The sequence below is a fragment of the Xenopus laevis genome, chromosome 5S (assembly GCF_017654675.1).
Source record: "Xenopus laevis strain J_2021 chromosome 5S, Xenopus_laevis_v10.1, whole genome shotgun sequence".
Classification (NCBI taxonomy): Eukaryota; Metazoa; Chordata; class Amphibia; order Anura; family Pipidae; genus Xenopus; species Xenopus laevis.
The window spans coordinates 102,610,626-102,632,971 of NC_054380.1; the positions used below are offsets into that span (position 1 = coordinate 102,610,626).

Here is a 22,346-nt window from a genome sequence, read left to right on the forward strand (position 1 = left end):
GCATGTGCAAATTAGGGGTGGGAAAGGGAAAAATATTTTACTTCCTTGTTTAGTGACAAAAAGTCACACAATTTCCCTCCCCACCTCGAATTTGCATATGCAAATTAGGATTCGGTTCAGCCAGGCAGAAGGATTTGGCCGAATCCGAATCCTGCTGAAAAAGGCCGAATCCCGAAGAGAATCCTGGATTCGATGCATCCCTTTAATTAACCAACTCTGTAATGTATGTGCACATATAAATAGTGCAGCTTTATTGTCTGTCTAATGTGCAGTATGATATCTGTGCTTACTTGCACCATACACATTACAATCTGTGTATAATTGCACTAGATTATATTCGGTATTGTATACTTATACAGTATGATAGCTTTCTATATTTACATACTTTGTGATGTTGTTTGCTAACATTTTTTTAAACCTACACCATGTAATACTGTTCTGCTGTTATATTATAAGATGCCACTGGGAATTATTGCTTTGTATTTTGTGTTTACACTATGTACCTGTAATATATATGAGAGGTCATATATACTGTGCATGCATACAGTATGTGGTAGGAGGATGCTGTATAATATATTTATGCATACACAGTGATGTGTGTGTGTAAATAAGTACAGACATTATGTATTGTATGTCCAGACATGAGATATACTGTATATATTGTATTTGTATATAAAATGTGTAAAAAGTTAACGATATACTCTCTGCACAGACTGTATAATAAACTCAATATATTTCTTGTCCTATATGCAAATAATAAATTTTCCGTCTCTGAATGTGCTTCACAACCGAGTTCCTGCACACAAGCGTGCTTGTGTATGTGATTAATGTAGTCAGAAGTCATACTTGTGCTGCAAATGATAGATTGGAGTTCGTGCTGACCTTTCCTGAGTTATGACTGGTCTCCTTACTTATCAGGAATGTGGATGAATATTATATATGTACGGTTACACTCATTTATATGCCTGTCCATCTCTCGCCCTCCCTTTATAGCAATGTTATATTTAAATACATTAATGAGAACCTAAGGTCTCTTTTAATAAATGGTGATCTGCTAAAAACATTTAGCAACAATTACCTTTTTTAATAGATTCCCGTGGATAGACACTGTTTAAATTTAACCCATATGTTTCATTTCTCTACAGAAGCCTTTTAGTCGAGCTACAGTTGTAAAGGACTGATAACTGACAGCTATGTACTAAAACCAGATCACCATTGCAAACATTAGAAACTAACTGCAGGATAACAGGATGCACAAAGTCAGAGAGAGACATTCTTACTTACAATCATCTTCTTCGCTTTCCACATTCAAGTCATTTTACAGGAAAATTCCAATCATAGCCAGATAGCAGCATATAAAAATCTTGGTGTGCTGCAGCAACCAACAGTCTGTGGTATTGTTCATTGCTCTGCGCTCCCTTCAGAGACCATTCCTCCTGGATTTTAATGCACACTTCTGAAATAGGCTTTCCTTTACTTGGCATCAACCATAAAGCTTAACTCTTTGTGGTATCAGACAATAAAGCTTAACTCATTACTGCAACTGCCAGTGTCTACTGCAGCTCCAAGTGGCAGTGAGAGGTTTCAAACCAAACCTGCCTTCTCGAGGAATATGTCGTCTCTGACCAGGATCCCCTGAACTCGTCTTAACCCTCCATGACTATTGCTAAACAAAGCTGAGAGAACAAGCGCTCCTCTTTTCTGAAAGGCTTCCCCATCTCATTCTTCAATCTTGCAGGAGAAAATGTGCTTCTGGTTTGAATTATTCATGAGTTCAGTCCTGCCAGACCCACGACATGTGTTAAATCATTAATAGATTGTGACTTTGCTTTAAAAAAAAAAAAAAAAATGGATTAAAGAAAACAAGTAACAAAATCAGACTTTTTTTCCGGTGACGTGATTGTTAAAGACAAACAGTGGGAAATGTCTTATTTTGTGTTATAATGCATACAATAATTAAATAAAATGTACTTTGCATCAAAATATTTTGTAGCAGCAACCAACCACTTGAAATTAATAATATTATGACAGACTGCATTGGGACGTCCTTGTATATTTTTCAGATATTTTATGCTATGTGGTAGGTTTATAGAGATGCTTTGTTTATGCTCTGGTTTTGACAAAATGATTATTCCCTCTGCCTTATTTACAAATTAAAGGAATAATTTGTCTTCTGAGCAGTGAGCTGCAGGGCAATTGGTATGTGGAATACAACTTTCTATTGTAGAATAAGTCCTTTGATAGATGATATCATAGGCAGAATTCTTTGATATCCAATATATAATTGAATAAGGATCAAAGTACAGGTATAGGATCCCTTATCCGGAAACCCAATATCCAAAAAGCTCAGAATTACTCCATTTTATCCAAATAATCCAAATTTTTAAAAATAATTTCCTTTTTCTCTGCAATAACAAAACAGTAGCTTGTACTTGATCCCAACTAAGATATAATTAATCCTTATTGGAAGCAAAACCAGCCTATTGGGTTTATATAGGGGCACATTTACTTAGCTCGAGCGAATGAATAGAAGAAAAAATACTTTGAATTTCGAATGTTTTTTTTGGCTACTTCGACCATCGAATTGGCTACTTCGACTACGACTTCGAATCGAACGATTCGAACTAAAAATCATTCGACTGTTCGACCATTCGATAGTCGAAATACTGTCTCTTTAAAAAAAACTTCGACCCCCTACTTCACCAAGTAAAACCTACCAAACATCAATGTTAGCCTATGGGGAAGGTCCCCATAGGCTCTCTAACAAATTTCTGGTGGAAGGAAAATCGTTAGATCAAACGATTTTTCCTTCGAATTGCGGTAAATCCTTCGACTTCGATATTCAAAGTCGAAGGATTTAACTTCGACAGTCGAATATCGAGGGTTTATTAACCCTCGATATTCGACCCTAAGTAAATGTGCCCCATAATGTTTAAATTAATTTCTAGTAGACTTAAGGCTTGAAGACCCAAATTATGGAAAGATCCGTTATCCGGAAAACCCCAGGTCCCGAGCATTCTGGGTAACAGGTCCCATACCTGTATTGCTAAAGCAACACCATGAAATTCCAATAATCCCCCTCTTTTACTAGCTTGGTTCTCAGAACAGAAGCTGCAGTTATTTCATTGGTTATGTGGTTAAAAAAAGGCTAAATCCTTTGTCCCAATAAGCAAAAGATCCTCTTGTAATTACTGATTAATAGCGAAGGTGAACTCTATACTTTCTTTCGGACTTCATGCACAGTTTGTATCTCATAACGTCTAAAACAGATTTTGAAATGCTTTCATTGAATTTTATTCAAGTATCTCATGGTACCCTGGCAGTTCTTGGGGGCAATCTATGTAACAACCAAAGACTTGTATTTAAATGCACAAATAGATGAGATGGTGGTGATGGTGAGAAATGTCAGTTAGAGTACACAGAAGGCACAATAATATTTAACTTTTTTCCCCAAAGCTCAAAGAGTATTTTGAGATCTGTCAGCTATGATCACTGTTAATCATTTAAGAAACGTGCACATTGTAAAAACAGATTGATTTTTTTTACTTACAAAGACATCACTGGCAACTACTGCCATTCTCTAAAGGGGGTCTTTATATTGTTCAGCAATGTATGAGCATGTATACCCATAGCCATGTAATGTTTTCATATGTTAACTAAGATTGCTTCTATTTCTTTTGCCTGCCATGTTGTCAGGGAAAGCATATACAGTTCTCAGGGTTTTTTTTTTGCTGAAATAGGTGGGATGGAGAGTTAAATGCCAATCAGGTTACTTTTTAACACAGGATTGTCTCATCTGGTCTTTCAAGGGAAAATCTGGTTTCTAAGGTCCAATGCAATCTCACCCATTCTTTATCTTCTGTAGCGTTCTTAGATATAAGCCACGATATTTTAGCACTAAAAGCTGCTGGAAGTATTTTGCACCCCTGGTAAAGCAGCACTGAACAGTGCCTACAGATATAAGCACAAATTTAGAAAAAGTGAAAAGTAGAAAACAGCTACTGCAAGATTCAAGGGGTTATTTTTTTAAGTCTGTTTATTTTGGGGATTTTCGATTTTTTCATGATTTATTTAAATCCAATGGTGTTAAAAGTCAGAATAAAAAAATATGTCAACTCAGACCTGCCGAGATCATGTAGAAGTCGATGGCAGACGTCCCGAAGATATCCTGATTTGCAATGGTTTTTCCAAAATTCTGATATTTTAACGATCTAATCGAGACTTTTCCCACACAAGAATTTTTCGGAAACATTTTATGATAAATAGGGAGCAAAAGTCTGTCGGAGTAGCTTTCCAAAATTATTGAGATAAATTTGGACTTTGATAAATAACCCCCTAAGTGTGTTAAGTGTAAAGGAGAACTAAACTCTAAAAATGAATATGGCTAGCAATACCTTATTTTATATGCTATACTTTTTGAAAATTCAGCATCTCTATAGTAGTAATGATCCAGGCCTATAAAGTTGTCACAGGAGTTTCCCATTTTGGATTTTTTAGGAGTATCTGGGACACTCACATGCTCATTGAGCTTTGAGCAGCTGTTGAAAAGCTAAGCTTAGGGGTCATGATAAATCAACAAGCAGAAAATAAAGTTTGCCTGTCATATAAGCTGACGCTACAGGTCTGATTATTATATGTTGGTTCATAAGCTGTCATGTACTAATAATCTGAATTATATACTAATCAGCTTTATAAATATATATATATATATATATTAATATATTTAGTATTTTGTGCTTCAGTCCCTAAGCTTACTAACTGACAGCAGCACAGAGCATGTGCAGTGTATCAGTAGAAAACAAGATTGGGAGCTAGAGGGGCATCTTTGGAGAAACAGATCTTCACTACTAAGGGGCTGTGGTTGCTTTGGGTTGGTACAGAAGTACAAAGCATAATGTACAACATTTCTGCCCTACTTCTTTAGTTAAGATTTAGTTCTCATTTGAAGAACAAATGTTACATGTACAGTTACATAATATTTGAGGCATTTGCAAAATGTTGTACACCCTAATAAGCCACAGATTATAGCTTCTAAACACTGACTGGACTGTAAGGGACATTCAAATCCCTTCAGCTTCCTTTTCTTCACACAGCTGCAAAAGTTGCATTTTGAAGTAGGTTTATGATCATTGTCTTATTTGTTTCTTGGCTGACTTTCGCATTGGAATTTAGTGGAATCCATTTTTCAATCTATATGTACAGTGCCACTTAACCCCCAAGGGGTTCTGGCCATCAGATATTGATGCTTGTGTTGAGGTTGCAGGTAATATTTCTTTCTGATGACACTTCCATGCAGATCATGTTTGTGCAAGCAACACTGCACCATAGAAAGGTGAAACCTCACTCCTTTGTCAGCCAAACCTTCCTGGAGGTCCTTTGCATTCGAATTAGGGTTGCCTTTCTGATCAGCATATGAGCAGTTCTTTCTAAAAATGTTCTTGCTCTTACAGATTTTACCTTGACTTCCACAGTTCCCTTTAATTGACGTTTATTGATGGCATTACGGACAGTGGAAACTCTAAGCTGGAAGTGTTGTAATCTTTTTACAGCCTTCCCCTGCTCTGTAGGCATCGATTAGCTTCATTTTTAGATCCTCGCTTCATTTTTCAGAAAAGCCATGTTGAGTGACTGCCCAAAATTTAGTCTGTCAGAGATTTTATTGAGCTTTGTAGTTGTTAATGGATGAAATCTCCTAGTGGCTATTAAGGCCAAATTAAGTAATTAGTGCGAGGGACCTTGCAAAAACAGTGTTTATGGCTGGACAAATGGAAGATTGTCCAAACCTTTGCACATGGCACAATTACTTTTTTCTTTGCTCCTTTATTTTACAGTTTGTGAAATAAAATGTAACTATGCATCATGCAAAACAAACAAAACGTAATTCCTACAATAGTTGTTTACTACTTTTCACTAACAAAGTTAATAAAACTTTTAATTTGGATCACAATATGAAAAAAGAAAATAATTTAAAAAAAGGTAATTTATCTGGTTAAAATAGACTCTGTGAACAATAACTTTCCTGTAATCTGTTATTTTCTGGATATTGGGTTTCCAGATAAGGAAACTGGGACAACCTCTATCCTTGCTTATTATGGAGAAAACTCCCTATTGCAAAGTGAGGGATTGCAGCCCAAAACCTTAGATAACTAAATCCACTAAATCTGTGTTTACAGATTTGCAGTATATTTTTGCATGTTTTAAAAAAGAAAACATACATATAATCTGTGTAGACTTGATGACAAAGGTATAAACACAATTGTATTTAAGGATCCTGCAAGGTCTAGGCAGGAGTGTTTGATGTTTTATTACAAATTGATGGGCCTCTTGTCAAATGAATCCAGATGCTCAGATGCTTTTGTAATGGGAATGTACATACTAGTTTATGTTTGTGTTTTTTTAAACACATCGGCTACCGTTTATAGCAAACATTCAAGGAGTCATTTAAAAATGTGTAAAAGTACAAACTGGCTACAATTTGCTGTGTTTCTTTAGTGTTTGGTGATAAAATAACATTTGCCCATTATTTTTAAGTGCATGTGTGCTGGCTATTGATACATCCATATAACATCGTATTTTACTTTTAGACTAAACCAACAATCTTTTGCAGCTAGCTTGCAGTAACCTTGTGTCCACCATACATATGGACGCAAGGACATCAGCCAGATCCATGTCACGAGGGAGATAATGATCCAGTGCTTGCCTTTTTGAGACATTATTTAATGGCATCATTTAGTGTGAAGAGGGATTCAAGCCTCAAGAATCCCTGGTTGACATCTCTGATGGACCATGTGGTATTCTGAAACACATTGCAATTTAGAACACTTTACCTGTTCATGCCCTTATGCATTCGGCTTATGCATTAGGCAACAAATTTCTACTTGGGTAACACAGTGCTTTTTCTTCAGCAAGTAAGTTAAAAAATACACACTTGGCACATTATAAGCACACCGGTTCAACAGAGTAACTTCTTGCTTGAATCTTGCCAGAGGGAACAATCAACATTAGTTCTAGAATGCTGTTTTGTTTTTAATGCTTAGGCCCAATTAGGAACACAATATTTCGGGAAATAAAGCAAAAACTGCTACCAAATTGCCCCCTAGACACTGCATTCAAAACTACACACTAACGTAGAGTCAATGATGGAAAATAAATGCAAAAGTTAGACGCACTGAGCTACATCTTAGTTATTATTTGTATAGACTCTCTGCAATCAGGGACTTCTATCACAGCCATCCCCAAAGACAAATACATAGTAGAATTTTTATAGCATTTTTATAAATGTGTCATTGTCCCTTTAACAATTAATATGTCAAATCAGTGATGTCTTGTAGCATGTAATAAAGTTAATAAAGACACTTTTTGCACCGAATATCATTAATGAACAGGTTTGTGTTGGTCTTTAATATTCTAGAGCTATAGAGATGTATATTGAACACTATACTAATTTATGTGTTGTAGGGCATGTTATCTATTAGCTGTTGGTGTGAAAAAAATTAAGGGCCATTGTTTGGCTTGAAACGTTGTAACTGTCCTCATCATTAAGCCTAAGAAAAGCAAAATAAGGCTTTTTAAACAGATATTCCTGTTGGTGCTGTCTGCTACAGTGTGTGTGAAAAAAATTGAAGCCTGGCCTTTCTGACATACAGTAATTCATTTTCATAGTGCCAATTGGCGCTTCTCTGTGCTAGCATTTGCTAAAGCAACTAGATTTTTCACAGAGGTGTGAATAGCACTTTACTAATTGGCAATAGAAATTTCCCACACCTTAGGTGTCTGTAATCCCCCACCATCACCTGCCTGGCATCCTATGTTTATCAAGCAGCTGTGGCTGTTTTAATCACTGTCAAAATTTAAATTTCAAACATGCTTAATATTCTCTTCCTGTTCTGGTGGAGCCATAATAAAAGACATACCATCATAACATAATTATACCAGTTTTCAAAATTTCATTTTTATTTCATTACACAATCTTTACATTATTTTCTGAGGATCATGTTTATGTTTTTTTTAAACATACTACAGTATATTTCCTCAGCACCAGATAAACTCAATTTTCTACTTTGACCATATCTTAAATAAAGAAAGATGTCTTCAGACAGCAGTGCAGGAAAAGGACATGTGCATTTCAGATTATTTTTAATTGATGCTGCTGTGTGTCTTGTTGGAAATTGCTTTAGATCCTGTGTGTGTTATATATATTTGCTAGCCCACTGTTTTCCTGCCAAAAAAGTAAACATTACATTTTTCTATAGCAGTAGTTTTGTCACATTTTCCCAGAAACTAAACTACTTTGCATACTGTAATACTAATTGCTTCTAGGTACAAGTTATATTGTAGTAACAATGTGCCTTTTACTACATAGGTCCCGTCAGTTGTGTGAAATTGAATATCATTATATTTTGATGGGTTATTGTGATTTCTGTCTCTAAAGAATTTGTTTAGTTATTAAAAAGCTAAAATAATGGTGGAGATATTGTTTGTAGTGATGGGCGAATTCGTGCTTCGCCGAAAATTTTCGCTTCGCCGAAAATTTGCGAATTTCGTGCGAAATTCGTGAAAAATTCGCAAAACGGCGCCGGCGTCTCGTTTTTGATGCCGGCGCCCGTTTTTGACGCTGGCGTCCGTTTTGTCGGAAATTTTTTTTGACACCGGCGAATTTTTGCCGCGAATTTAACTGGCATTTCACGAATTTGCACCTGGCGAATAAATTCGCCCATCACTAATTGTTTGATCAAAAGGAAAACAGTTTTTTGTAATTTTCTGTTGTCCATGAGTTATTAATGTTTTTCAAAGGAGAACTCTATGGGTATATGGTATAGTAGGCATGGAAATTACTAGATACCTCACTTCTTTATCCAGTATAGGAATCCACTCTCACCTGTTCACTGTAGGATAAGACGGCAACAATTATCAGCAATTGTAATAATACCTGTGCGGCGGGGTCGTCCGCCGCGCCATCGGCGGGGATGGACGCCACACCATCCTGTCCTCTAGCCGCGCAAGCGTGTATGCGCTGGCGCCGGCTCTTCTCTAAGGGCGCGCGCGGCGCGTTCCCTCGTATTTAAAGGCGCAGGTGTGCTGACGTATGACGTCAAGGTGCAAAGGCGCGAAATTCAAAAGTATTTAAGGCCATTTTTGTCCACAGCACCTTGCCCGTAATAGGATTTGTTCCTGGTGCTTCTGAGCTTAAGCTATTTTTGTCTAAACCTGTTTGTGATTCCTGTTGTGACCCCTGCCTGGCTTTTGACTATTCTGACTTCTGGATCCTGACCCTTGCCTGATTACCAACTACCTCTTTTGATTAACCCTTTGATTGACAACCCGGTTTGACCCTTACCTGCCTGACAATTCTTGATATCTGCCTGCCTCGACCCAGCCTGTCTGACGATTCTCTTGCCTGCTCCATTTGTACCGTGACCTTCGGCCCAAAAGACTATCTACCTGCCGTGCCCCTCTGCTAGCCAGAACATCTTGCCTTGTACCCCTCGTTAAGTCCAGGTGGCACCCAAGTAAGCTGAGGGCTCCTCCCGAAGCCCAACGGTGGTCACACTACTGGTGAAGCCGAGCTGAGACCAGGGTACTTGGCACTTGTTCTGGTATTGGGTGCCGGCCGTGACAGCAATATTATCATCAATGAGTCTAATAATGAATCTTTATTCATAACCCTTTGCTGGGACAAAGGGTTTGAAATTTGTCCAAACATTTATGGGCAGATATATGAATGTTGGGACTGGGACATCCATATAGATTTCCATCTGAACTTTTTGGATTTATAAAAATGTTCTTGAGTTTCAGAAAAGTTATTATTAAGTTGACCTTTTTGTCAATGTTAGTGCCCAGAGAAGCTTAGCAGCACAGTTACACCTATCTAAATTGTTGATCCCATAATGAAATCACATGTAAGATTCTAACAATTTTAAGGGAACTGCACTAATCATTTCAGCGTGAAAAAACGGTGAAATCCAAAACTATCTTTGTCTGTTGTAGTAGTGGTACCCATGCCAAAAGATGACAATAGTGGATAAATACAACCCTTTTTTATTTCATTTTCTTCTGCTATTGTTTTCTGCTTTCCTTTAGGCATCAGTAAGAAGATTTCTGCTATCCCCATAATCGTTATAATACCTGATTATTTATTTATTTTTTATTTTATTAGCTAAACCTAATTTCTAAATTTTTGCTTCTAAGATCAAACTAGGAATTGAACAAAATTAGCATTTGGTTTTGGACTGGGCTGAATGCATAGTGCAGACAGGAAGAAGGTTCATGCAGGGAACAAAGAGCAAAGAGACAGGAACTAAAAGCAGAAAGTTCAGATTTTCAGACTAATGTCACTTGCATTTGGTCAGAACTAGGCCAGATATCTACGGTCAACTGGGTGCGTTTTGATGAAAGTCGAATTTGTATCTCCGACCTATCAGTTTTAATAGTGTGGATCTAGTGTTAGAGCTACATCTAAAATTTAGTCTAGAATAAATCAACTGCTTTATCAATATGCAATTTCCTTTCTGAAACATAAAAAAACACCAGGTCACAATAGTCATTAGATTTCAGCTCTTCATGTTGTATTTCTCTTTCCTAGAGTATTTTATATTTTGGCGTGGAAGCACAAGTTCACAGAACATAAAATAACTTCATCTTTGAAGATGGCAACACCTAAAAAACTGTACAGTATTAATTATTTAAGACACTCCAGTGTCTGATTACTGGCACCTTAAATATGTAGCTATAAAAAGTGGGTCATCTACATGCAATGTACTTCTTACTTTTATAGAGTTTATTGGAGAAAAGGAGGAAGGAACGGAATGTTGTTGAGTTAGTATATCATATGTATGGATTACTATACATGTGGATTTCAAGAGTAACAAAAATATAAAACTACAAGTATAACATAATCTGTTATATATTAAATGCATTTACATTGGTTTTAATTTCCAGATAACAGATGACATATTCAGAAACAGCAAAAATCTTAATGACTTCACATTAATTTGCTTTATTAACAAGAAGGTATGTATAACCTGCCATATGCATATCATCATACAAGTCTACCAAGTTCCAACTATAACAGGCTGCCATTAATTTAAATGAGCCACCATTTTTCACTAGCTTTTCTTCTCTTCATTGTGTATTATACACTAGGTTTTAATGATTTTAACACACCAAAAATTATGTAACATTAATCAGAGTTCTCTTTTGAGCACTTTTGCAATTTTCATAAATGTTTTGGTTCTCTTTGATTTTGTATTATAATAACAATTTTACTCTTTTAATATCATCATTTTACCTCAGCCAACCATCCTCCAGAGGTTTAAATAACTTGTGAAGACAGTCTCCAGATAGTACTTTGCAGAGTTTTCTCCCACTTTCATTTATGTTTTTAAAGCTATCTTAAAAGTGAAACAAGACACGGAAATAACTATGCGGAGTAGAGTCCAGAGTCGATGCCTGAATCAGTCATTCAGTCAATCAGCCAGCCGGTATAACTGCTTAATTCTGCTGTGGTAAAACCATATCATATTATATTAGCACCCATTAGTGCTCATTCAGAAAGCGCTTTCACCCCAGACTAGGGTTGCCACCTGATTTTGATTCAGACAGCCCTGTTTTGTAAGGACTGTCACCTTAGGGGCTTCCAACCACATTTGCCTACACCATGCCCTCCCCCATTTGTGTATTGTAGCTCTTACTTGCAGCTTCTATTGTGGGGGGAGGAGCATTCAATGTCATGGGTCAGAGTGGAGAGCTAGCTTGGGTTGGTGGGGCCCAAAAGGGCTGGGGCCCACCAGGTTTCTTCCCAATGACCACCTGGCTCAATCCGACCCTGTCTAGGAAAAAAACTGCCTGCCTTGTTTAAAATTAGGAAATCCCGAAAGGAGTCTGCAATGAATAACAGCGATCAGTCAATCATTGGTTGTTGCATTACAGTGTAGAGAGGACACCTATGTGCATTTCCTTGCTCAACACAGCACTGCTAAACATAGGCAGAGCAGGACCGTGGGCACTTATTGGTGGGAAGGGTGCAAAGAGTGAAAAACATGGTGGCTTTTGCTTGGTTTTGTACCCTGGATATCTGTCTTTAAATGGGGCCTGTCTGCTTACTTGGCATTAATGAGCAATCTTGCATATAAATTACTTTAGATCACTGTCTCCTGTGCTTATATTCATGAACCAGGTAAGCACAACAGACACATCTATAATGGGGATGCAGGACTATAATGTTGTGTGCAAACGTATCTATTGTTTTATGTACATTATTCCCACTGAAATATATGCAGCCAATCATTTGTATCTTCAGACATTACTACATACAATAGCCAGGACCTCATTTATATTTTGTACTGATCATCTCTCCTACATGTATTACATTGTTACATTACATTACATTACATTAAAATGATTTGGCCTACAAGTATTGCATTCAAAGACAATACAGTATAGAGTATTTAATTTCTACATTGTTCAGTATGTGACTACAGTTATGGATGAACTGCCAAAACAAAGCCAGAATAGTTACTGAAGCATAATATTCCCAAATGGATTCTTGTACTATACATGAATGTAAATTGACACCCGATCATTCTGAATCACTTCATATGATATATTTCACAAAAATAGTGGAAACGTGGGTACTTGACTATAATGGATTGCCTTTTATATGAGTGACATTTGTTTCTAATCTCAACTAACTATAATGAAAGGAGCAGTGTAATCCTTGTTCATAATGAGCACTACTTTTGGTACATTGTTTTAATCACAAAACATTGATGCTTTGTTATTTCTTTAACTAAACAGGGAGGTTGGAGCCACTATGTCCAGGTCTTGAGAGGCAGAAAATTAGACCAGTGCATAGATATTCACCCCCTGCATAATGAAATCTTAACAAAACAGACACAACAAATGATTTTTGGAGGGGGTTTAATACTGGTAATCTAATTATTTATCTCACAAGAACCAAACATGGCAAAGCTTCAATTTCCCTGTTTGCACTCTTTACATCAACAAACAGCAAACACTTGAATAAAACAACATTACTCATTGCACGTGTAGAAGGTATACTGTCACTTTAATAAATTGTGGATACTACTAGATTTTGGGTATTTTGTAGAAACTGGGAGATGATACCAATATCCATTTTACTGAATAAAACAATATTACTCATTGCACGTGTAGAAGTTATGCTGTCACTTTAATAAAATGTGGATACTACTAGATCATGGGTATTATGTAAAAACTGGGAGATGTTACCAATATCCCTTTGAAAAGAAATAACTTTGAATGAAGATGAGAATTTGTGGCCTACTTTTTATAGCCACATTTTTAAGGTACCTGTGATCAGACACATGAGTACCTCTTAAATTATTACTACAGGCATAGCATCTAATGCCACCATTAAAATAAATGCACATCTGTGGGCTGCATGAGTTGCAGACTGTATTTAAATGAAATACGACCGGTGCAGCCCTCTCTGAATGTTCTAGGGTACCCCTGAGTTTTTTGATCTGGTAACCTTTCCTTGTGACCTTAGGAATAATGGCTATATCTCTCCGTTCCTGGAGTGTTGTATGCTGAGGGCATGGCGCACTTAGAATTCAGATTTTCATGATTATCTCAAAACACCTGGCACTGCGGCAAATTTCAACAGTGCGTGCTTCATTTATGGCTCACAGAAGTGATTATCTCTAGGAAATAAGGACTTAAGTAATGAGAAATGAATGCCTGCGAATCTGGGTACTTTCACCCTTGCAATTTTGCATGAGAAACTGCAGTTACCAGTGTGCCTGACATTCTCAGTAAGCTTCAGTGTGAAATTAACTGTGTTATTACAGGATCACATCTTTCACTGGTTTTAAATTTCAGTGTGAATATATAAAGTAATAATATCTATTTTTAGCATAGCTGTACTTTTTGTTACTACATATACAGTATCAACTTAAAATTCAAGAGTGTGCGCAATGTACCTAGTCCTATGTATGGTCCTATATATGGCCCATCAATATCTGCATAAAGCAGCAATGCCACCAGTCCCTCACCTAAATTTATCCATGTATAGCAAGTGCATTACAAAATTCTTTTACTGAAGCTAGGGATGCCCATATAAAAAGAATGCCAATTAACATATCACTTATTCAATTAGATAAATATGAAGGTAAATTTAAAAATGACAAGCCATAGTTTTAAAGCACCCACACTTCATTCTCACAATTGATGCTGGAAATGTTGAAAAATAAAAGATTTCTGATATCTAATTATTTCTATAGCATTTCCTTCGTTCAATGTCATATCCTATTTTTCCTCAAAATAATTCCTTCATGCTCCTTCATAAAATAACGGGATTTCCAAAGGCATGAGCTGGTAAAGTACATGCATTATTTTGGTCAAATAAGAGGTCAAAGTTTTTTTTTATAAACAGGACACAGTGAGAAGAGTATGGTTAAAGTTTCAGTGGAATAAAATATTTGCTTTGACGATTTGTAAACAGAAGAAGCTAGAACTACCACAGCATATGGCTAAACTGCTTTTTATACTGGAATTTGCTGTTTTATACTGTTTACTGTTTTGTGTCCGCTCTCCCCTAGATATAGTACAGCTATGGGATCTGTTATCCAGAAAACTATGAACTACGGAAAATCCGTCTGCCATAGACTCTATTTTATCCATTCACATTTTTAAAAACGGTTTCCTTTTGCTCTATAATAATAAAACAGTACTTTTAATACTTGATCCAAATTTTTAATAGACTGATGAAAACATTATTTTGGCATCTAGGTCAATTTTTCAACAAGTGATTTCTCTTATATATCTGTATATCTGTCACTGACACAAAGAAAATCTTCCAACCGAGGGAACTTTATTATGATGCACTGCTGCTTTAAGATAGCATATAAATAAATATATATTCTCAAGGTTCTTTCTGTGACTGCTGAAAAATAAATAAAAAATAAAAATCTAATTATTTCATCAGAGAAAGTATTGTCATTTTTCCCCCAAGAGAAAGAGAAAGAAATATTTTCCATCTATGAGGCAGGACTGGTTTTCCCTCTGGATTTACACTCTTTATTTAAGATATTTCTCAAATCCCACTTGGTAAAATTCTCTTTTTTTCTTGAAGGCATGTACTGCATATTATGGCACAAATCCAGTCGATTGTGATTTTTCCACTAGAGGACTTTTCTTTCTGCTATTGTTGGGCCTAATAATGTGCCCTCTAAATAAAAGTTGCCCAGAGATTTCCTTTGATGTGATATGGAGGTTTTTTTTGTTTATTATTAGATCTACATACAGTATGTCCATAGAGTGGAGAAAATTCAAATAGATACAGAAATGTAGAATGAGAAAATGTACAATGGCAATTAGTTTGTAAAAATGATTAGAATTTTAGGGGGTTATTTATCAAAGTCAGAATTTATCTCAATATTTTCTGCTGCAAACTCAGATCAAATCCGCTTGGGTTTTTTACACTTATTTATTATGGAAAAAATATGTTTTTTTCTGATTTTACATCCAATTTCTGTGATTTTTTTCAGATTTTTATCTGATGATTTTTTTTGGATTTTTGCCCGAAAACGTTGGATTATTGCACGAAACCCAGCGCACATCAAAAAATCATTGGGACTTCTCCCATTGACTAGTATGCAACCTTATGTAGAAGAGACAGGGCACTCAGACAGATCCACAGGACTAGAGAAAATTGTTTAAAAAAATATTTTTATTTGTACAAAGTTTAAAAAATGTATTTCTCCATCTGCCCTACGTATTTCGCACCCACTCAGGGCACTTAGTCATGGGCTCTATGCAACCTTGACAGGTCTAAGATGCCGAATTTTCAGATTCTGACTATTCGATCCTCAGGGTTTAATAAATCCCGAAAAATTTGTGATTTTTTTTTTCACAAAAAATTTGGATTTTATACAAAAAATGGGTTTTTGCCATTCGTAGTTTAATAAATAACCCCCTTAAGGAATTGACATCAATAAAAAGAGGTTTGTAGGTTAGTGACAGGAAGCAATTACTCACATTTTACAAAACTGTCTACAGTTATTCTTCTCACTGTTTATACAACCCTCTAACCCCATGTGGTCATTATCTAGGCATCATCTCTCATATTCATATATGTTAGCCCTTGTACTACCATCTTTAGATTGGAATTTATAGAAGTCAAAAGGGTTACTTACAGTATAAGTCTACAAAACTTTTTGCTATTCTCTAAATCAGTCAATTTCAAGATCCAGGTAATTTTAAATACCATAGCCATGATAATTAATGCCATCAATGTTCTCTATGTGGAAGCTTTACAATTTACAATTGTTTAACTTTACTTAATTACAATACATTCAGGGAAAAGATCATAGAAAAACAATTGGATCCTGCATACACAAGATACCACTGATAGGGATAGGTCAGCAGAGAAGAACAGATTGTGAAACCTAGTGGAAAATATGAGGACAGCAACAACATTTCTGGAAGAGTAGATGATCTTCATTTTAATGCTTGTGTCCCTCTCCTGCTTGTTAGCTGCAGATCGGCATTGTGGACATGGAGACTAATAAATGATGCATGTGGTTATTGACCATGATAAGCACATCATTAAGAAAGGTTGACAACAACCCCCTTTATAAGATACAACATCAACATCTTGGGCTTTACCCTTTTCTATTTATAGGTGATCATCTCTACATCCTATTCTGTAATTTTAACAGTTTAAAACCACAGATTGTGCTGGAATTCTGTGTAAACAAAATGGGAGATTGTTAAGTTTTTCTACCTTTTTTTTATTTCTCTCTAAAGGTGGCCATACACAGGCAGATTAAAGCTACCAATATCAATCCTTTAGACCATTTTGGCAGTTTATCTGCCTGTGTAGGGCAAATTCTGTTGGGTCTCCACCGATCGATATCTGGCCAAGACTTTTCTTGTGATCAAAGACCGCATTGGCTAGTTGATCCTCGTCCCATCAGCGCCTATACCCTTCATTTGGCTTAGGGCAGAATGATCGGATTAACCCGATATCGCCCTGCCTTTGGTGGGGTGAACAAGCGAATCTAATAGTGTATGACCACCTTAAAACAATTAATTGGAAATCTAGTTGACCATATTGTCTTCCTAAGTGCAAATTATTATTTAACTCATTCACATTTAATGCAGTGTCTGTAATTCTGAGTCTATTATCTACTTGTGTGGCACTCAAACTGTTACGTGTTTGCGGAAGGGTTTTTGAGCAGCTAGTCTAAGAGCTGTATGTCACTGTCACACCATGAGTCCTGACATTCTATGCATGGCCTCGATTTTATAAGAGACTGCTCTGCCAATGTTTCCAGTGCAATGTCAGCCAAGCTATGGAAGTTCTGGATCATTTCTCATCACTCTTTCACTAGCAGAATGGTGTGGGAGTGGTATAATGCTACCATTACAAAACTATAACCCCCTTTTGTAATATATTATGACAAAGTATTCAGAAGAACAGCTATCTATAAAAAGACAGAATTGCCTCTATGCACCAGAAGCTTTATGATTCCATGAAGCTATAAACGACAGCAGTGCTCAAACTCTGTCATCCAAACAGGCACTTAAGTAAACTGTCACCACCCAATAATTTTTCTTCCTGTTGCGTATTCCAGGCATATGCTGTGGGTTTTTGTTAAACTGTGTTTTCTTGAATTCTTTGGCAGCATGAGGATATTTCATGTATCTAGTGCAAACAGGAATTTTAGCATCCCATATAATGTATGGTCTTTCCAGGATTTCCATTGGATGCAAGTTTTGAAACATAAGCTTGCACCCTACTGAACATAAAATAATACTCCCCATTAAAATACAGTACTAATTTTGGAAAGACATTCAGCATATATGAAATATAAACGAAAAGGCTCACCCAAGAGTCTCAAGCCAGCAACACAGGTACCAAAATGGTACAGTTATTTGCCAGGTGCTTCATTTTTGTTTAACTACTTCAACATCTGTGGTGCCTTTTAGAAGTAGTTTTTAGCCAAAGCCTACTTTAAGAGAGAGGTTCTGCAGAAAAAGAATTGATAGAGGCTGTACCTCTCTCCCACTTGTGTTAAGAATAATGCTTTTGAGTTTTGACTCCATTTGTTGAAAATGGGAAAAGGTTGGAATTCTTACCCAGTGCAAATCAGGGTACAAAATAATTATGTTTTTGAGAGGAAATGTAATAAACCAAAATGCAATTAATAAAAGATGACGATGATGTTCTAAACGTGAATAATATGCCCCTGTGGCAAAAATACTGCTGACTTCATTACTGAACATCAGGCTTCTTCTGCCACTTGAGGTATCAAAACCAAGAAAATGATTAACTCCCCTTAAACGGGAGATAGTACATGTATAGGATTGTTTTTTAAGTTAATTTGGAGATAAATAATGCAATATCAGCATATTGATTGCACAATATGTCACCCATTTTATGTGCCACATATGAACTGCATTCATTAACTGCATTCATTAGGAATCAGTCATGGTTTTTTAAGAAAAGACAATTCCGTGACTAATTTTGGCACCTCATCTCTGCAGAATGTCAGTGAGCGTAATCACCTTGGGCACCAGCGAGGAAAAGGGATATAATGCAAAAGGACGACTGAAATTAATGCAGAGGACAGAAGAATTGGGAAATGAGGAAAGACTGACCACTACATAATTGTCCATATTAGAAGTAATATGTAAGAGATTGTAGTAGGAGACTTTATTACATGTGGCTGAGCTATGTTTTGCTTGAAAATAGATATACTGTAACATTAACATATCCTTATATGTGGTGCTTTCTTTTACGCTGTAAGCTCATTTGTGCAGGAGTGTCATAAACGTTTGTATCAGTAATCGGTTTTATATGTAATCAGTATATATATATATGTATAGACCCAATTCTTGTACAGCACAGAGGAATATGTTGGCATTTTATAAATACTTCATAATAAGAATATGCTAAAAATAGTAGACCTATGTTTATAATGGTTACTGGAAAACAGCCAGGGCTGATATCAGGGCAGGAATACTGGGAATTTCAGTTCAACAATGGCTATTCTATTGTACATTAAACATCTCGTTACATGTTTTTCTCTTAGCCCTGCATCACTCAGGTTCCCCAAACATTGAACACAAGCCATAAACACAACTGCTTGCAGATGCAGTTTCTCAGAATATAGATTTGCCCCTTCCTGAAGCAGGTTCCAGTTTACAATTTTGCAGTGATAAAACACCAGACGGCTTACTTATCACTGAAAAAGAAGGTTCAAAGTTTAAAAAACAGATTCAAGGCTCATCATTTGCCCTGTACTTACTGCCTGCTCAAGGCAGGAATGATGTTTTAAAATGCTAATTAACTTTTATGATTAAATGTTACAGGGACAAAGTGTGATTATCTTTACCATTCTAGTACTTGTAATTGGGTTAGGTATGAATAATGAGCTAGTTATATATCTGTAGAATTTCTCAGTACAAGTTAATGAATCATTCATTTAAGCACACCATATACTCTGTAGGTCCCAACAACCATTTCTGCTTTTTTCCTTTCTATAGTGACAAAACACAAATCATGGACAAAATATGACAACATATTTTAACACTGATAAAGAATGTTAGCTGTCTCTGAATTAACTACACTTCTGAGATGAGTCATCAAGCGAATGCTGGGATAAGATCTTAAGTTCTACTGATGATCACTGCTCTAAGTTCAATGAACAATAGCCATCTCTATTAACCATGAGCAAAATCAATGTCTTTTATTAAAAATGTGTTCAACCTATTTTCTTATTTTCTTTAATTCTACACTCTCTCTCTTCTCCTGGAATCAGCAGAGGTGAAGAAAATTTGAAGTATACTTCTCCAAGTTCACTTCTGAGTAGTTTTGCAATTCACCATTTTTAAAAGTTATTAGCACTTTCTTAACTTAATGCTAAACTAGGACATTTGGCTCAGCAGGGTTGCTGAGTCAGGGGTCCAATGTTTTTTTTTTTTTTGAAGGCTCTTCAATAAGACCCCACTCTCCATGCTGCTGACAGTTGCTTCCCTCCAATCAAGAACAGTTTTGGATGTACCATACTCCTAAAATATTAGGTTCTGTCAAGTAAATGCTTTGGGTCCATACCCAAGTATTATGACCTGCCACTTTATCTGTAAATTCACTTACCTTGGGGAAAAATGCTCTTTCTTGAATAAAGTGAGCAACATTATTGGGTCCATGTGAATTCTATAATGGCACCTGTTATTAAAATAGTGACTGCTGGTTTAGCAGCCTTGAGCCTTCAAATAAAGAAGTCTCTTCAATTTCTACATTCATTATACGGAATATATTTCAAAAGCAATATCTAATTTCTGCACAGAACACAACTGCTTATTGCCCTATAAGGGAATACACACCTGCTATGTTTATGTTTTCGGTAGGTAGTCCTTTACATACAGTATGATATGGTGTGGAATTAAGATGTATACGTATGTGTTTTCATATTTTTCTCTTTTTCTTTCCTTTTAAGGTTACTAGTATTAAACACACTGAGTGCTGACATCATTACCAACATACTATCATGTGTCTCAGGAAGTGCAGTATGTGGAATGGGTCACTCTGGCGTCTCAGGTAAATACTATTTATAACCTTTATGTTGCAAGATTGTTTCAAACATTTCTTCAAAATATTTTTCAAAAGTCTCTGCATCAATGATTTTAGAATGCTTTTAATGTTTATTAACAAGTTTGAGATTCACTAAGGATTTTTCCCTTTTCTTATGTTCACAATGGACTTTGAAGCTTCATGGACTTGGATTACACTTTAAATGGTTTAACACGATCACCTGGGTAGTGATGTCACTTATTAGGAAGGGGAGGAGACTTTATCCACACCCCCTCCTCACACTTTAAAAGGTGGATTACATGATTGTTACACCAGGCTTGATAAAGGGCCCGAGTGGTCCGAAATGTTGCCTTTTTCTGTATGTGTTTGGGGTGAATAAATTTTACACTCTTTCAGCATTCAGTGTGCAACTGGAATTCTTTCTATGTACCTGTATGACCCGTATGGCAGGAGTGGGTACTCCGGTGTAGCACCTGGTACCATAAAGGGTACATGATCAGGGGTGGAAGCACTCTACCATTGTTGTATTGCCCTATACTGTAAGTGACAGGATTGCATTTAAATACAGGCGTGGGGCTTGTTATCCAGAATGCTCGGGACCTGCTGTTTATTACTGTCTATTACTGCATTACTGTACTTTGGCGCCCCTTGCAGTTCTTATGAGTTACAGCTCAAGCAAGAGAGAGAAAAAGATGCACACGTGGATGATAGAGAAGACATACCAAGAGGCAAATGTATTATTATTCTGGTATCAGGTTTTGAATACCTGATGACAAACTAATAATATATCTTCCCCCAATTGTATATATATTTCTAGAGCATCACAAACATTTCATGATTTTTACATTGATGTTTATATACTGTAAGCTACATGATGACCACATTTACAGGATAGTTAAAATGATTCTGCTTTTTAAAAATGTCCAGCAGTGCCAGTGCCCTTATGGCCAGAAATCAGTTCACCATTTACCTGCCTGAGCATCTCTTTGGGCTACAACACATGTGTCTCTGCAGGAGATCTGGACCATTCCAGCCAATCCTCTCTGGCTGCTCACAGTTTCATCTGTTTTATGCCACCAGTGATTTCCATTAGCTCTTTGTGACCAAAATACCTTATGTGACATTACCCTCTGAGCTATTACCTTTGTAGTTTATCGTCTGTTATCCCCCTATGTGAATAAATAGCATGTTTTACAGAACCATGATTTGTACAAAGAACCAGACTTATGTATGTGTAATAAAAAAAATAACTGTACAGCAATTTCATAGCACACATCAAATCATCCTTGAAGTGTTTCAGGCATACACATTTACATTTTAATTGACATTCATTTCTTTAGGCCTATTTTAGGTTTATCACTGCATGCAGGCAATGTACATGAACAGTACATCCAACTAGGCATAATTCAAATCTATCCATCTGTTACTGTAGCCTTCACATGGAATATATATAATTTCTTTTCATAACTGAAAGTAAGGCATTGGCCTGAAGGAACTCAGTAGCACATCAACCAAACCATTGTCAACTGGGTGCAAATCCTAGATATGCTCTCTCTACCCATGATGTATATTTTGTATTACTGCATCATATATAGCTCTGATGACTTCTGAGTCACTAATGCCATATGAAGTGACTTTGCACCACTAGATAAAGAGTACAGAAATTTCAGTCAGTACATAGCCAGTACCAGTTGTAGACATGTCAGTTTGTGGGACACAAATTAATTCTGTCATGATTACGCATCGTTTCTATCACCAAATTACA

At 36.4% G+C, this 22,346-nt stretch overlaps 1 protein-coding gene across 2 annotated transcripts in view; it reads right to left on the bottom strand.

The window, feature by feature from the left end:
- schip1.S (schwannomin interacting protein 1 S homeolog) overlaps nucleotides 1–22,346 on the bottom strand; it is a 212,173-nt gene that overhangs the window by 78,293 nt on the left and 111,534 nt on the right. Inside the window, exon 1 of one of the 2 annotated variants that reach the window (XM_018264561.2) lies at nucleotides 1,285–1,664. The exons of the other annotated variant lie outside the window; for it this stretch is intronic. Coding sequence (XP_018120050.1) covers nucleotides 1,285–1,308 — 24 coding nt within the window. The 5' untranslated portion in view covers nucleotides 1,309–1,664. Of the gene's footprint in view, nucleotides 1–1,284; nucleotides 1,665–22,346 lie in introns of those variants that run through there. 2 annotated transcript variants of the gene reach the window in all.